The sequence below is a fragment of the Salvelinus namaycush genome, chromosome 9, assembly GCF_016432855.1.
Source record: "Salvelinus namaycush isolate Seneca chromosome 9, SaNama_1.0, whole genome shotgun sequence".
Taxonomy (NCBI): Eukaryota; Metazoa; Chordata; class Actinopteri; order Salmoniformes; family Salmonidae; genus Salvelinus; species Salvelinus namaycush.
The window spans coordinates 30,552,025-30,568,617 of NC_052315.1; the positions used below are offsets into that span (position 1 = coordinate 30,552,025).

At 43.0% G+C, this 16,593-nt stretch overlaps 1 protein-coding gene across 3 annotated transcripts in view; it reads right to left on the reverse strand.

Annotated features, from left to right (window-relative positions):
* The window catches only part of LOC120053941 (S phase cyclin A-associated protein in the endoplasmic reticulum-like), a 106,748-nt gene that overhangs the window by 54,046 nt on the left and 36,109 nt on the right, over positions 1–16,593 (reverse strand). For all 3 annotated transcript variants that reach the window (XM_039001268.1, XM_039001267.1, XM_039001266.1), the window contains exons 20-22: positions 14,888–15,024; positions 3,055–3,117; positions 2,790–2,916 (exon numbers count right to left, since the gene is read on the reverse strand). In XM_039001268.1, coding sequence (XP_038857196.1) covers positions 2,790–2,916; positions 3,055–3,117; positions 14,888–15,024 — 327 coding nt within the window. The remainder of the gene's footprint in view (positions 1–2,789; positions 2,917–3,054; positions 3,118–14,887; positions 15,025–16,593) is intronic.

Here is a 16,593-nt window from a genome sequence, read left to right on the forward strand (position 1 = left end):
AGACGCTGGGCCAATTGTGTGCCACCCTATGGGACTCCCAATCACGGCCGGATGTGATACAGCCTGGATTTGAACCAGGGACTGTAGTGATGCCTCTTGCACAGATGCAGTGCATTAGACCGCTGCACCACTCAGGAACCTGGGCCTTTCACAAAATTCGGACACAGCTGATTTTGGCTGCATCCGCCAACTTTAGGCAGGCTCCTTCAGGCCCCATATTGTTATTACTCTGCTACTCCATTCCCCACAATCCCCCACCTCCACATCCCAGGTAGAACCAGTCACTGGTTGGCCACGAAGGGGAGCCCAACCAGCCCATGACAGCTGGCAAATGAAAATGTAAATACAGTCTCCATTCTCAGAGCTCAGTGTTTCTGACAGTCCCTCAAGTGTCATAAACGCTGTCCATCTCAGGCCAGCCTTTATTTGAAAGCAGTGAGAAACATTTGGGCCAGTGTGTAAATATGTGAGCTCATTACCAAGGTAAGAGAGGAGAAAGTTAAGAAATTATCCTGGAGAAAAATGATAGAAGGGAAAGCTCTCCACTCCCCAACAAAAAGATCTAGTTTGACACAAAATAAACCATTAGTGGTCACAGAGGGAGAGGCGTACTGGGGTCGGAGACTAGGCCCAGCCCAGAGAGCAGCAGTGGGGGGGGGGGTGGTTAGCCTGACTAAGGCTGCCTTGGAGGGGGGAGTGTTGGGTGTTGTCTAAGGAATTAGCAGAGAAAGTGGAGACTGAATCAGATATCGTAGAGAAAAACAAATCTCTAGGTGAGTCAATTACACACGAGAGATGCTTGTTAGGTCAAATAATCTAAACGGTCCCGACTCAGGGGGCAGACACCCATGCTGACGGAGACTATATTTATTTGACTTTGTCCAGGGATTAGAGGAGGAAGTGCCTCCCAGGCTGGTTCACAGCCCAGCCCCCATGTCCCACCCCACCCCCTCAGTCCAGGCCTCACTCTGCTCTGGGCTGGGCTAACGGGGGAGTTTAACAGCCATACTGAATGAAGTCTAGATTAAGCTCTTCCACCCTTCTACACAACCAAAACTAATGCAGAGTAGGGCTTTCCTCAATTGTTTTCATGCTCTATAAATATGTGAAGAGCTTTAACCACACGGTAAAGCCCAAACAGAGTTGGCTGACCTACCAATCCCAGTGTTGAATGGAGGAGGGCTCCTGGCCCAGTGACCCCTGACCTCCCATAGGGAGAGTATGGAGCTGAGGGGAGGAGCCCCCCTTGTTAGCGACAGCTTGAACACCATCACCTCATGGACTCCTCCTCTCCAATTACACTGTGCTGCTGTGCTGTGCCACCCACCCGTGCCACCTCTCTCCCCCTCTGGGGAAATTCAGTAATAGCCTCTCCACCCCTCCCCCTGTCAAGGACCAGACACCATCATCTCTCTATCCTCCCGCCCACCAAAATGCACAGTGTGCTTTATGAAGCCTTGAACCGCATCTTGGCAGGAGAATGATGGCTTGTCACTGTATGTTCTCCCCTTCACAAACACAGTGACAGGTGCTCCATTCATCCCCCTTATTGATGAACACACACTGGGTGTGCTGGGGCTTCACTGTCAATAGAACGCAGTTCAACTCCTTAAAATGGCATCCAACGAAGCCTATCTTCTACAGTGGGTCTCTCTTATATTCATTACATTGATTTAAGTTAACTGTTGTCATCAATGTCTGTCATTCATAGCTTTCTCGATAAGCATTGACTGTCAATGGAATACCTTATATTATGGGTTTTCAACCGGGGATCCTTGACACGAGGCAATGCGGGGGGGTCCGCAAATGTTTTATTTTATTTATTTAAAATGTTTTTCTGAATATTTCTAGCAACATAATAAACACATTTAGAATAACATACCTACAGTAGAAGAGAAAAATGTCTTTCTAATGAAGATTACTATTTTTTAACTCGAAATATTGAGCAAATTACTCTCATTGGAGCCAATTACACCCACTGGAGTATCTGACATAGGCTTTGAAAAAGCACCCGTGAGTAGGCTACCAGTGTGGTAAGTGCAGCTGGATGCTGGTAAGCTTTCTTGACTTGGACATACATTTTTGCCAACACATGGCGAACTTTTGTTTAACCAGCTACACAGCTGCTCTTAGCGAAAATGTGTTTGAGTTACCTTTCGAGCTTATAGGCTATGTTAGAATTTACACTTCCTCTTCCAATTATGATGTGGTAAGGTCAAAATAATAAAGAACCATCTACCAAATCTATTCATTTAAAAAGGTTAATTACTTCTTCTTGCCATTATCATTCGACTGATGATTTTGTAGATTCTTTTGCTAACGTATGATGAGGGTTCCTGGGTCGATGGTTTGCCTGGGAGCAGGTCCCTGGGCGAGAAAAAGTTGAAGACTCCTGCCTTATATTCCATTGTAACTTGAGATCCTTTGGATTACATCTTCTAGGAAAACCTTATGTAATTGTATAAACCCACAAATACTTCTGAAGCATACAAATGTTTGCCTGTCCAGTGATGGGTAGCTCCTCTATTAGTAACATGTGGCCAATGAAAACACATAGCTAATCTGGCCTGCATTACAAATAACCCAGGGCAAGGAGTTGGGGAGTAACTGATACTCTACACTAGGACTGAGAGACACACAGATAGAGCTGCAGCCAAACAGAACGCAGTTGAGAGAACTGCCCCCCTCCCTCCCTAACACCACTCCACACTCTGACTCTAAGCTCTGACAGAATGGCAGACAAGGAGCAAGTCTCAGTAGTGTGTTACAGCTAGGTGTTAGTGATGTACCTGTTTCTCCAGGATGCGGGAGATCTCTCCCAGGGTTCTGTCCAGGCCTGACACCCTGGTGTTGGCCCACTGACCACTGTCCTGGCCCTGGAGCTGCTTGACCAAGTCCTTCACCAGACGCTGGAGCCTGGGGAGGAAGAGAGGGGGAGAGGTTAAGTCCTGTTATTCATCCATCTATTCATCCATGCATAATTATCATTGTATCACTATTCACTACAGTTAAATAGAAGAGATAGAATGCATAAATGTGTAGTTGGGAACTTACTTGGCCTTGTATGGGGAGTCAGGGACTGTCTTTGCCTCCATTGACGTCTCATACTCCTTTGCCCTACAGAGGAACAGAAGAACTCTTTGAATAAGAGGAAAAGAGTGCCCCAGCTTTCATTAAAAAGGCAGGGGAGGATGAAAAGTCTGAAGGAACAGAAAAAGGTCAGGTTAAAACTGAGTGTTTATTTTGCCTGTCAACTTTTCCCCCAGTAACTTGGCTCAAAATAAATTATGCATTAATTCTACAGGGGCATAGTGCCATGTTGCAACCTACTATTTTCATTCATAATGACATTCCACCCTCATCACTTTACAATGCCATATCACATTCTCTGTTCAACTGTATTGTTAAATAAATATGAATGGTATACTTTAACTTGGGTAGCAAATACATCAGTGTTTTGAATCCTGGACATTCACAGATTATGGAGGTCATCAGGACTGTTCTCTGTGGCATTAGACCAGCAGACATGGCAAAGAAGACAGGCTCTACTAGTAGCACACAGAACATCTCGGTCTATCAGTCAGACAGTTAGCATCCCAGAGCAGATAAGAGCTATTATTGATCCCAGTAACAGACAGAAGGTCTTACGGTCAGGAAGCAGCTGATAAACTAACAGATCCCAGAAGAGGACAGGTGGAGCTTCCCCAGAGGACCAGACCTATTCTGACAGAACAAGGCTAAAGTCATTAGCATCAGCTAGATAGAGGAGATCATAAACACTGTCAATGTGAATCCAGCTCAGAATTAAACCCAGAAATAAAACAGTGTGTAGTCCCAGCAAAGACAAAAGCTTTAGGTAAAATGTTTACTATTTCTAAGGTTAATTAGCAAACATTTATCCCTCAGAGAAATATCTCAAACAAGCAACAGTCAGAAATGTATGCTCCCGTCATCTTGATAAGCAGCTCCAGTGTAGATTTGGCCTTGTGGTTTAGGTAATTGTCCTGCTGAAAGGTGAATTTGTCTCCCAGTGTCAACCAGGTTTTCTGAAAGATTTTGCCTGTGCTTAGCTGTATTCTTTTTATCCTAAAAAAAACTCCCTAGTCCTTGCAATGACAAGCATACCCATAACATGATGCAGCCACCACCATGCGTGGAAATATGAAGAGTGGTACTCTGTGACGTGTTGTGTTTTTCCCAAACATAACACTTTGTATTCAGGACAAAAAGTTAGCTTTTTTTAACAATTTCTTTACAGTATTAATAAATGCCTTTTTGCAAACAGGGTGTTTTGGAACATTTGTATTGTGTACAGGCTTCCTTCTTTTCACTGTGTCATTTAGGTTAATATTGTGGAGTAACTACAATGTTGTTGATCCATCCTCAGTTCTCTCATATCAACCATTACACTCTAACTGTTTTAAAATCACCATCCGCCTCATGGTTGAGTCCCTGAACAGTTTCGCTCCTATCCGGCAACTGTGTTAGGAAGGACAACTATCTTTGTAGTGACTGGGAGTATTTATACACCATTCAAAGCCCAATTAATAACTTCACCATGCTCAATGGGACAGTTAAAAAAAATAAAAAAAAATAAAAAAAAAAATAATAATAAAAAAAAATAAAGAATAATGTTTTGTTTTTTGTTTTTTTTATAAAAAAAAAAGAAGAAAGAAATCGGTGCCCTTTTATGCAAAGGCATTAAAAAACTTCCCTGGTCTTTGTGGTTGAATCTGTGCTTGAAATGCACTACTCAATTGAGGGACCTTAAAGATAATTGTATGTAGTCATTCCAAAATCATGTTAACCAATATTTTTGAACACAGAATGAATCCATGCAACTTATGTGACCTGTTAAGCACATTTTCACTCCTGAACTTATTTAGGCTTGCCATAACAAAGGGGTTGAATAGTTATTGACTTTACATTTCAGCTTTTCACTTTTAATTCATTGGTAAAAATGTTGAAAAACATAATTCCATAATGGGGTATTGTGTATAGATCAGTGGCACAAAATCTCAATTTAATACATTTTTTATTCAGGCTGTAACAAAATGTGGAAAAACTAAAAGGGGTGTGAACACATTCTGAAGGCGCTGTACGTCTGCTGCAGAGAAAAGAGAGAGCATGGGAAAATGAGTTTTGATCAGTCAGGGAAATAAGTGAGGAAATGTCTCACCATTTAAAAAGAAGATGGAGAACAAGATGGAGAACAAGCTATATGTTGAAAAGTTTTGGCACAGGTACAGCAAACTAGCGTCAGAAAACTATACCTTCCTTTTTAAAATATAAATATATTATATACAGCGCATTCGGAAAGTATTCAGACCCCTTGACTTTTCCACATTTTGTTACATAACAGCCTTATTATAAAATTCAATATATATATTTTTTTAATCCGTCAATTTACACACAATACCCAAATAATAACAAAGACAAATAAGGTTTTTAGAAATGTCTGTAAATGTGTTAAACTTTAAAAAACTATTTACATAAGTATTCAGACCCTTTACTCAATACTTTGTTGAAACACCTTTGTCGGCGATTACAGCCTCGAGTCTTCTTGGCCATGACGCTACAAGCTCGGCACCTGTATTTGGGGAGTTTCTCCCATTCCTTTCTGCAGAACCTCAAGATCTTTCTGGTTGGATGGGGAGCGTCGCTACACAGCTATTTTCAGAGATGCTCGATTGGGTTCAAGTCCGGGCTCTGGCTTGGCCACTCAAGGACATTCAGAGACTTTTCCCGAAGCCACACCTGCGTTGACTTGGCTGTGTGCTTCGGGTCGTTGTCCTTTTGGAAGGTGAAACTTCATCCCAGTCTCAGGTTCTGAGCGCTCTGGAGGAGGTTTTCATCAAGGATCTCTCTGTACTTTGCTCCGTTCATCTTTCCCTTGATCCTGACTAGTCTCCCAGTCCCTGCCACTGAAATGCATCCCCACAGCATGATGCTGCCACCACCATGCTTCACCGTAGGGATGGTGCCAGGTTTCCTCCAGACGTGGCGCTTGACATTCAGGCTAAAGAGTTGGTTTAATCAGATCAGAGAATCTTGTTTCTCATGGTCAGAGTCCTTTAGGTGCCTTTTGGCAAACTCCAAGCGGGCTGCCATGTGCATTTTATTGAGGAATGGCTTCCATCTGGCCACTCTACCATAAAGGTCAGTAAACCATAAGGTCAGTAAATGACAAGAGGAAAACTGCCCATGCACTAACACATTTTGAAATTGCACCATGTGCATCCTACTATCACAATTCTCAATAGCATTAAGTTTTGGAACACACTGTCCGCATTGACACTGTTCTGGGTCCAGATCAGGACTGCGGTCCACCAGTTGAGTATGTAGGGCTCTAGACCAACTTTTTTCACTAACTTTTTGAGTTTATGGATAATGAGAACCAGAAAATGACCTGACCTGTATCCCATAATGTACCTGCATTCCATACAGAACCAACCTAATAAAGGCTTGACATTAATGTAAATTTGCCAGTGGCACACCGGGCCAGTACCAACTGAAAGCTAAAGGCCCGAGTGAAAAGAATACTGAGCCGGGAAAGAGTATGATGCGCACATCATTTAAATGTTATTTTTAATTTGTGGGCTGAGCAAGTAGCACATAATGACCTACCCTCCATTCACAATCACATTTTAACTTGGCAATATCATATTTACATTGATTGTTTGGAGGGAAAAATAAAACCTCTGCGCAATCTCAAAAAGTGTGTCTTTTTATCTTTTGGTAAATTCAGTTGTTATAGTTTCTAGTTTTTTCAGGTTTCCACTGTCGAAAAGTCACACTTTTTATAAAACCAATAGTGGGGAGAACAAGTATTTGATACACTGCCGATTTTGCAGGTTTTCCTACTTACAAAGCATGTAGAGGTCTGTAATTTTTTATCATAGGTACACTTCAACTGTGAGAGACGGAATCTAAAACAAAAATCCAGAAAATCACATTGTATGATTTTTAAGTAATTAATTTGCATTTTATTGCATGACATAAGTATTTGATACATCAGAAAAGCAGAACTTAATATTTGGTACAGAAACCTTTGTTTGCAATTAGAGATCATACGTTTCCTGTAGTTCTTGACCAGGTTTGCACACACTGCAGCAGGGATTTTGGCCCACTCCTCCATACAGACCTTCTCCAGATCCTTCAGGTTTCGGGGCTGTCGCTGGGCAATACGGACTTTCAGCTCCCTCCAAAGATTTTCTATTGGGTTCAGGTCTGGAGACTGGCTAGGCCACTCCAGGACCTTGAGATGCTTCTTACGGAGCCACTCCTTAGTTGCCCTGGCTGTGTGTTTCGGGTCGTTGTCATGCTGTAAGACCCAGCCACAACCCCTCTTCAATGCTCTTACTGAGGGAAGGAGGTTGTTAGCCAAGATCTCGCGATACATGGCCCCATCCATCCTCCCCTCAATACGGTGCAGTCGTCCTGTCCCCTTTGCAGAAAAGCATCCCCAAAGAATGATGTTTCCAACTCCATGCTTCACGGTTGGGATGGTGTTCTTGGGGTTGTACTCATCCTTCTTCCTCCAAACACGGCGAGTGGAGTTTAGACCAAAAAGCTCTATTTTTGTCTCATCAGACCACATGACCTTCACCCATTCCTCCTCTGGATCATCCAGATGGTCATTGGCAAACTTCAGACGGGCCTGGACATGCGCTGGCTTGAGCAGGGGGACCTTGCGTGCGCTGCAGGATTTTAATCCATGACGGCGTAGTGTGTTACTAATGGTTTTCTTTGAGACTGTGGTCCCAGCTCTCTTCAGGTCATTGACCAGGTCCTGCCGTGTAGTTCTGGCTGATCCCTCACCTTCCTCATGATCATTGATGCCACACGAGGTGAGATCTTGCATGGAGCCCCAGACCGAGGGTGATTGACCGTCATCTTGAACTTCTTCCATTTTCTAATAATTGCACCAACAGTTGTTGCCTTCTCACCAAGCTGCTTGCCTATTGTCCTGTAGCCCATCCCAGTTATCCCTGATGTCCTTACACAGCTCTCTGGTCTTGGCCATTGTGGAGCGGTTGGAGTCTGTTTGATTGAGTGTGTGGACAGGTGTCTTTTATACAGGTAACGAGTGGAGAACAGGAGGGCTTCTTAAAGAAAAACTAACAGGTCTGTGAGAGCCGGAATTCTTACTGGTTGGTAGGTCATCAAATACTTATGTCATGCAATAAATGCAAATGAATTACTTAAAAATCATACAATGTGATTTTCTGGATTTTTGTTTTAGATTCCGTCTCACAGTTGAAGTGTGCCTATGATAAAAATTACAGACCTCTACATGCTTTGTAAGTAGGAAAACCTGCAAAATCAGCAGTGTATCAAATACTTGTTCTCCCCACTGTATATACACTGCTCAAAAAAATAAAGGGAACACTTAAACAACACAATGTAACTCCAAGTCAATCACACTTCTGTGAAATCAAACTGTCCACTTAGGAAGCAACACTGATTGACAATACATTTCATATGCTGTTGTGCAAATGGAATAGACAAAAGGTGGAAATTATAGACAATTAGCAAGACACCCCCAATAAAGGAGTGGTTCTGCAGGTGGTGACCACAGACCACTTCTCAGTTCCTATGCTTCCTGGCTGATGTTTTGGTCACTTTTGAATGCTGGCGGTGCTTTCACTCTAGTGGTAGCATGAGACGGAGTCTACAACCCACACAAGTGGCTCAGGTAGTGCAGCTCATCCAGAGCATGGAGGCGCTACCAGGAGACAGGCCAGTACATCAGGAGACGTGGAGCAGGCCGTAGGAGGGCAACAACCCAGCAGCAGGCCCGCTACCTCCGCCTTTGTGCAAGGAGGAGCAGGTGGAGCACTGCCAGAGCCCTGCAAAATGACCTCCAGCAGGCCACAAATGTGCATGTGTCTGCTCAAACGGTCAGAAACAGACTCCATGAGGGTGGTATGAGGGCCCGACGTCCACAGGTGGGGGTTGTGCTTACAGCCCAACACCGTGCAGGACGTTTGGCATTTGCCAGAGAACACCAAGATTGGCAAATTCGCCACTGGCGCCCTGTGCTCTTCACAGATGAAAGCAGGTTCACACTGAGCACATGAGCACATGTGACAGAGTCTGGAGACGCCGTGGAGAACGTTCTGCTGCCTGCAACATCCTCCAGCATGACCGGTTTGGCGGTGGGTCAGTCATGGTGTGGGTTGGCATTTCTTTGGGGGGCCGCACAGCCCTCCATGTGCTCGCCAGCGGTAGCTTGACTGCCTTTAGGTACCGAGATGAGATCCTCAGACCCCTTGTGAGATCATATGCTGGTGCGGTTGGCCCTGGGTTCCTCCTAATGCAAGACAATGCTAGACCTCATGTGGCTGGAGTGTGTCAGCAGTTCCTGCAAGAGGAAGGCATTGATGCTATGGACTGGCCCGCCCGTTCCCCAGACCTGAATCCAATTGAGCACATCTGGGACATCATGTCTCGCACCATCCACCAACGCCACGTTGCACCACAGACTGTCCAGGAGTTGGCGGATGCTTTAGTCCAGGTCTGGGAGGAGATCCCTCAGGAGACCATCCGCCACCTCATCAGGAGCATGCCCAGGCGTTGTAGGGAGGTCATACAGGCACGTGGAGGCCACACACACTAATGAGCCTCATTTTGACTTGTTTTAACCTCTACTTCATCACCCTCCCGGATCCGGGATCCTCCTCATCAAAAAAGCTGACTAGCATAGCCTAGCCTAACGGGACAGGGATATCATATAATATAATTTTCATGAAATCACAAGTCCAATACAGCAAATGAAAGATAAACATCTTGTGAATCCAGCCATCATTTCCGATTTTTAAAATGTTTTACAGCGAAAACACAATATGTATTTCTATTAGCTAACCACAATAGCCAAACACACAACCGCATATTTTCACCATGTTTCCACCGCATAGGTAGCTTTCACAAAACCGACAATAGAGATAAAATTAGTCACTAACCAAGAAACAACTTCATCAGATGACAGTCTTATAACATGTTATACAATACATTTATGTTTTGTTCAAAAATGTGCATATTTGAGGTATAAATCATAGTTTTACATTGCAGCCACCATCAAAAATAGCACCAAAGCAGGCAGAATAATTATAGAGAGCAACGTGAAATACCTAAATACTCATCATAAAACATTTATGAAAAATAAACATCTTGTGAATCCAGCCAATATTTCCGATTTAAGTGTTTTACAGCGAAAACACAATATAGAATTATATTAGCTTACCACAATAGCCAAACACACAAACGCATTTATTCACCGCAAAAGGTAGCGATCGCAAAAACCAGCAAAAGATATAAAATTAATCACTAACCTTTGGACAACTTCATCAGATGACAGTCTTATAACATCATGTTATACAATACATTTATGTTTTGTTCGAAAATGTGCATATTTAGAGCTGCAAATCGTGGTTATACATTGTGAATACGTAGCAACATTTCCCCAGAATGTCCGGAGATATTTTGGACACTCACCTAATCTGACCAAAGAACTCATCATAAACTTTACATAAAAATACTTGTTGTATGGCAAATGAAAGATACACTCGTTCTTAATGCAACCGCTGTGTTAGATTTTTAAAAATAACTTCACCACAACATACAGCTTGCGTTATTGCGAGACAGCGCTCGCCAAAACGGCAGAGAATAGGAATCAACATTTTCCACAGAAATACGAAATAACATCATAAATTGTTCTTACTTTTGCTGAGCTTCCATCAGAATCTTGTACAAGGAGTCCTTGGTCCAGAATAAATCGTTGTTTGGTTTTAGAATGTCCATTTCTTCTGTCGAATTCGCGACACAATGCTAGCCAAGGTTGCTAACATTCCCATCCTCTCTTGGCGCAAAGAACGGAAAATTCCAAAAGTCCCATTAAACGTTGAATAAACTGATAAAACTCGGTTGAAAAAACCTACTTTATGATGTTATTATCATATGTATCAAATAAAATCAGAGCCGGAGATATTCGCCGTGTATACCGAACGCTTTTCAGAAGACAATGTCGAGGTCCCTCGTGCGCCGTCGAAGACAAAGAAAATACCGGACCTGTCACTCCAAAAGCTCTTGTTCGGCCTCAGATCAAGCTAGACACCCCATTCCACCTTCCACTGCCTGTTGACATCTAGTGGAAGGCGTATGAAGTGCATACATATCGATAAATAAAAGCCAGTTGAATAGGCAGGCCCTGAAACAGAGCCTCGTTTTCAGATTTTTCACTTCCTGTATGGAAGTTTGCTGCCAAATGAGTTCTGTTTTACTCACAGATATAATTCTAACAGTTTTAGAAACCTCAGAGTGTTTTCTATCCAATAGTAATAATAATATGCATATTGTATGATCTAGAACAGAGTACGAGGCCGTTTAATTTGGGCACGATTTTTTCCAAAGTGAAAACAGCGCCCCCCTATTGACAAGAAGGTAAAAGGACATTACATCAAAGTTGGATCAGCCTGTAGTGTGGTTTTCCACTTTAATTTTGAGTGTGACTCCAAATCCAGACCTCCATGGGTTGATAAATTTGATTTACATTGATCATTTGTATGATTTTGTTGTCAGCACATTCAACTATGTAAAGAAAAAAGTATTTAATAAGAATATTTAATTCATTCAGATCTAGGATGTGTTATTTTAGTGTTCCCTTTATTTTTTGAGCAGTGTATATAAACTGCATGTCCTTGTACCATTTAAGTCTTCAAAATAGAGCAGAGATGCTGCTTTCTCATTTCAGGGCCCTTTTGACACTGCCCCAACTGCCAACACATTTTTTAAATAGTGAGTTACATGGCATAGCTCACAACAATGGTTAAACCACACAGGAGCCGACTTTTGGGGTACGGGAACAATCCCCCCCAAAACAATTTAATTAAATTGCGTGCCTAGCAAGAGAGCAATGTGTTTGGCCTGTACAACGTACAGTGAGGCTACATGTGCTGGCAGAATTGGCAAAACAAAATGTCCCGTGATTGATACAAACCATTATGATATCATTCTGCCAGGTAGGCCTATTTTGCAGTCAACATTTAAAATCGGGAAGGTTAAGAAATGTTCAACCAAAAACATGATCAGCTAAAGAAAATGCACTGGCACCCTAGTGACCAATAATTTAAAAAAAAAATTGGTATCGCACTTCCAAGTCAAAGGGTCGAAAAAATGCCAGTGTTTTGGTCTCAATTTTGAAGCCTGGTATGGCTGGTATACAGGATTGTAGAGGGATACATTTTGAGGGCTTAATTGAAGGTAATTCGATCACAAACACAGGGCTCCAGAGTAGACAGTCACTGTAGGTGAATGGGTACGTACATTCCCACACAAAGATTACAGGATTAACCGAGGATGTATGCATTTTCACAATGCTTTCACAAACTTAATATGAAATACTATTAGTACTGTCGTTTCCGAATGTATGAAAAATAAATCTTGTTTACAGAGAGAAAACACCATAAACGGCATTACCTGAGAGGCATTACCCTGAGATATTCAAAGCCATGGTCAGGGTGCTTAAAAGCTGTATGTACTCTGAGTAAACTGACCAGCAAAACGGCTAATTTGTAAGACTGAGGTCCATCATTCTATCACATTATTTACCATGTCCTCAAAGACAACTGAATACATTTTTTTTGCGGCCTCGCTTCCACCAGAAACTGAACTATACCTGGCCTGTTTGTCATTCTGATATTACAATATAAATCTCTGACAGGTTTACACCCACCCATGTTAAACGGGGAGCAATTGCTGAGCCATTCATCATGATCCGCAGCAGGCCCGGCTAAACGGGCTGCGGCTATAAATATTAGTAAACTGCAATAAAGGAAAAAGCACAAATCTACAATGCAGAACTAATAATCAATTAATCAAGCTTCTTTATTCATCTGAACTGGCCCTGACAGAGAGCCAATGCTGTAAAAATATCTACCTTTGGAGGCAGACATAACCAATTCAGTTTTATACTGTTAAGTGTATACTGTTTGATGCTGTGTTCCTGTATATACTGCGCATTATGGATAGAAGCTAAACCGTCGGCTAAATCGTCAGAGTGGACTTCTACACTGTGCACCCAAATGGGACAGGTTGTTTAAACTAGGAGTAAGTTGGCTTGATGAGCATGAAATCTCTAGTGGCTTACCTTGGGCCTCATCTCACAGGAACATGGTGTGCATGTGTATATGGACCCCTCCAGCTCCTCCACTGGGTGAAATGAGTAAGGCTATGATCACCTCTCCAGGTTGCACACAGGGGTGTCTTTGTGTGCCCACCTCTTTCTGAGCTCCACTCACACACTACGGACTCTGTTCCCAGCCATAGGAAACACACAGTGGGTTACAGCCAAACGGCTTGCTCTACAGGAGCAGGTACACTCTTCCAAATCCTTGTTTTAAAGTCCAGAACGCATCCTGACAAAATGACATGCTACTTACATGCCTTTTCAACAGCATATTTTCTTAAAAGAAAAGCAGCCCTATATGACTGAAGGAAAGACAGCCAAACCGCAAACATTTGGGTTAAACTGTGTTCAGTAGTTTATGATGGGAAGTACAAGCCCGCCCCAGAGTCCAATGAAAACTTCTTGCATTTTACAGACACCCTGCCACGCTTCAATAAAACGTCTCATTTCCACCCAGCGGTGGAGCTGTTCACCTTTATGCTAGCAGGGGCTTTGTGTTATTTACTACCTCTGAAAGCCTTGTGCCTTTGAGTGCTAGTCTCAGCAGGGCTCAGGTTGGGGCTGAGGCTGGAGAGAGGGCTGTGCCTGGGAGTGCTAGTCTCAGCAGGGCTCAGGTTGGGGCTGAGGCTGGAGAGAGGGCTGTGCCTGGGAGTGCTAGTCTCAGCAGGGCTCAGGTTGGGGCTGAGGCTGGAGAGAGGGCTGTGCCTGGGAGTGCTAGTCTCAGCAGGGCTCAGGTTGGGGCTGAGGCTGGAGAGAGGGCTGTGCCTGGGAGTGACAGTGAACAGGCAGATTAGGTTGTTGTTTTCTCAGCCCCAAGCCCTTCCATAAGAGAAGTAACAGCAGCAATACTCAATGATACATATCACTGAAACGCAAAGTACTATTATTTAAAAATGGTAGATACAAAAATACAAATAAAAACGCGACAGTAGTAATGTTAAGGGGGAACTTGAACATATATTGACCAGCTGTGTTCAGTTAAAATGTTAGCGAGCACTGCTAAAAATAGACTTCATAGCAAAGATGGATCCATCACAATGTGTGTGAGTGTCCTGGTAATAAAAGTGACTACAATACAGGACTGTGTGTGAGTAAGAGGTAAGGATGCGGCTCAGAGACGCATGTCATCTCTGGTGCTGCACTCCCCCAGACACCCCACACTCCAACCTGCCCCGTGACAAATAGCTCATCCCACAACTTTTTCTCTACTCTGTCGTATCCCTCTCCTGCCCCAAACCCCATCCTCCCTCCCTTGTTGTGACCGGCTACTAAACTGATTGAGCCCATGCCTGGGATCTGACACGGTGGCGCGTTGCCTCCTATTTGTTGATTACTATTGATTTTCTTTGATACTTAATTTAAAAATCAATAGCTCGGAGAAAGAAAAATAGGCATGGTTTACACATACTTTAACATACTATTGTACACTGAAGGAGGCTTCAGTTTTCGCTCACCGTGGCAGCAATTAGGGGGAAAGCTCTTAACAGGTGAAAGCCTGGGCCCTCAGATCGATTCCCAGTTTTCCTCCTCAATCACAGAAAGTGGCCATAAATTTAACTCATCAGTATTATTCTTTAGACAGCTGTGATGCACATAACGTCTGCTCTCCATCTCCTCGTCACTCATAAAGCGCCTCCTCGCTGGAAACGTTGTCCTCTGTCACAGAGAGAGAAAGAGAGACAGAACAGATGGATGCATCACCTGGAGTTCATGCGTGTGCGGAGCTTCTTTGCCTTCTTGCGTGCCTTCTGCCTCTCCTCTCCATCCTTCCCACTCTCGGAGGAGACAGTGTTGTCCGTCACAATGTCCACTATGTACTTCTTTAACGAAAGATGCTCCTGAAACGCATGAAAACATTTAATTACAATCTCATTAGCTCATTCTGAAATCGAGATGGACACACAAGGAGTGAGAGGAAGAAAAAGGGTTCAACAGAAAAGTGCAAAGGTGTGACAATGAATTGGGCCTTATGGGACAGGAGTAATTATCTAGGGTCCCATATTCCCTCCGTAGACATAACATCCAGCTACTGAGAGTCACCTGCTGCCAGCACCGACAAATATTTGCAATATAGCCAACAGTCCTCTTTGTGAGCTCACCCATATCACCACAAGGATATCATAGACTTGGTGGATAGTCTATCAAACTAAAGCAAGGATCTTCAAAGCTGTAGGCAGTTAAACTGAGAACACAAAACCTGTTGTACCATAATATACATGTAGCTAATTATGTCCATATCACAATAAAAAAGAAGCAGTTGAATCTAAGCCCAGGCAATCTACTATAAGTAGAAGCTTATCCATTGAAATGGCAGATGTGTGTCCATTGTGTGGCATATACACCTCTGGGCAGAGCAATTGTATCCTGTCATTATCAGGGCCTCTGCAACAATTGCTGTTCGTTTGAAGCCACATACCCATGATAATGCTGAAGGGGGAAGAGGCGTCGCTTCCAGTCTAGTGTGCACCACACCAGGCCTGTCAGATCAGATCAAGCTGATATCTCCACCAGGAGACAGAGAGAGGTAATCCAATTTAAAAGAACATGATGTATGTGCAAGAAACCAATTACCCAATTATGTTGTCATCCAAAACTCTAGAGGATGGGATGGTCCACAAGATAACCGTTTCCATTCAGCAGCCTAGGCTGCGTGTGGCATGCCATTCCTTTTTGTCAAGTTTTGGCAGTGCACCTGCTGCTTGAATAGGAGTTTCAGATGAAACTCTTGAAAGACAGGTGTTGTCATCATAAGCACAACTAGAGAAGACCTACAGTTAACCACGTGCTAAAGCGCTCAGCAATCCAGGAGTCATAATAGCAATCATAAACAGGACCGAGAATCAATTCTTATTCCTTTATTTGTTTGACTTATTGATTTGTGACCAACCTGATCAATCAGAGGGAGGTTCAGGGTGATTAGAAAGTAGCTCCTCTAAGATCAGTAGAGATACAGGCCTAACAGGAATACAATGTGACGTGACAGGTGAATCAATGATAGCATCATTTTAACGGGATTGAAGGGAAAAATAAACATCTAGGGTATTTACTGATGGGAAACATCACATGAAAATCTAAACTATTTTTCACTGGAATTTAACACATCTTGAATAAATGTCACCTGTCTTTAATGAATGAGTTAGATACAAAATAAGCACTTGTGTGCTGACATGTGTAGTGCAATATTGTTCAGTTGAGCCTTTCAGTTATGACCGTGGCTCTGCCTTGCTTGAGAGGCAGCTGTTCTGTATTCTCCCTGAGAGCCTATCCACTCCTGTGCTACTGCCGTTTACTAAACAGAATTGTTTCAGCAACACCTCAAAGACATTACTAATCTCAAAATCACATCAAAGACAGTTTGAAGGGAGCTTAAACATTAATTAATGTACATAATTAATTGATATCAAGAT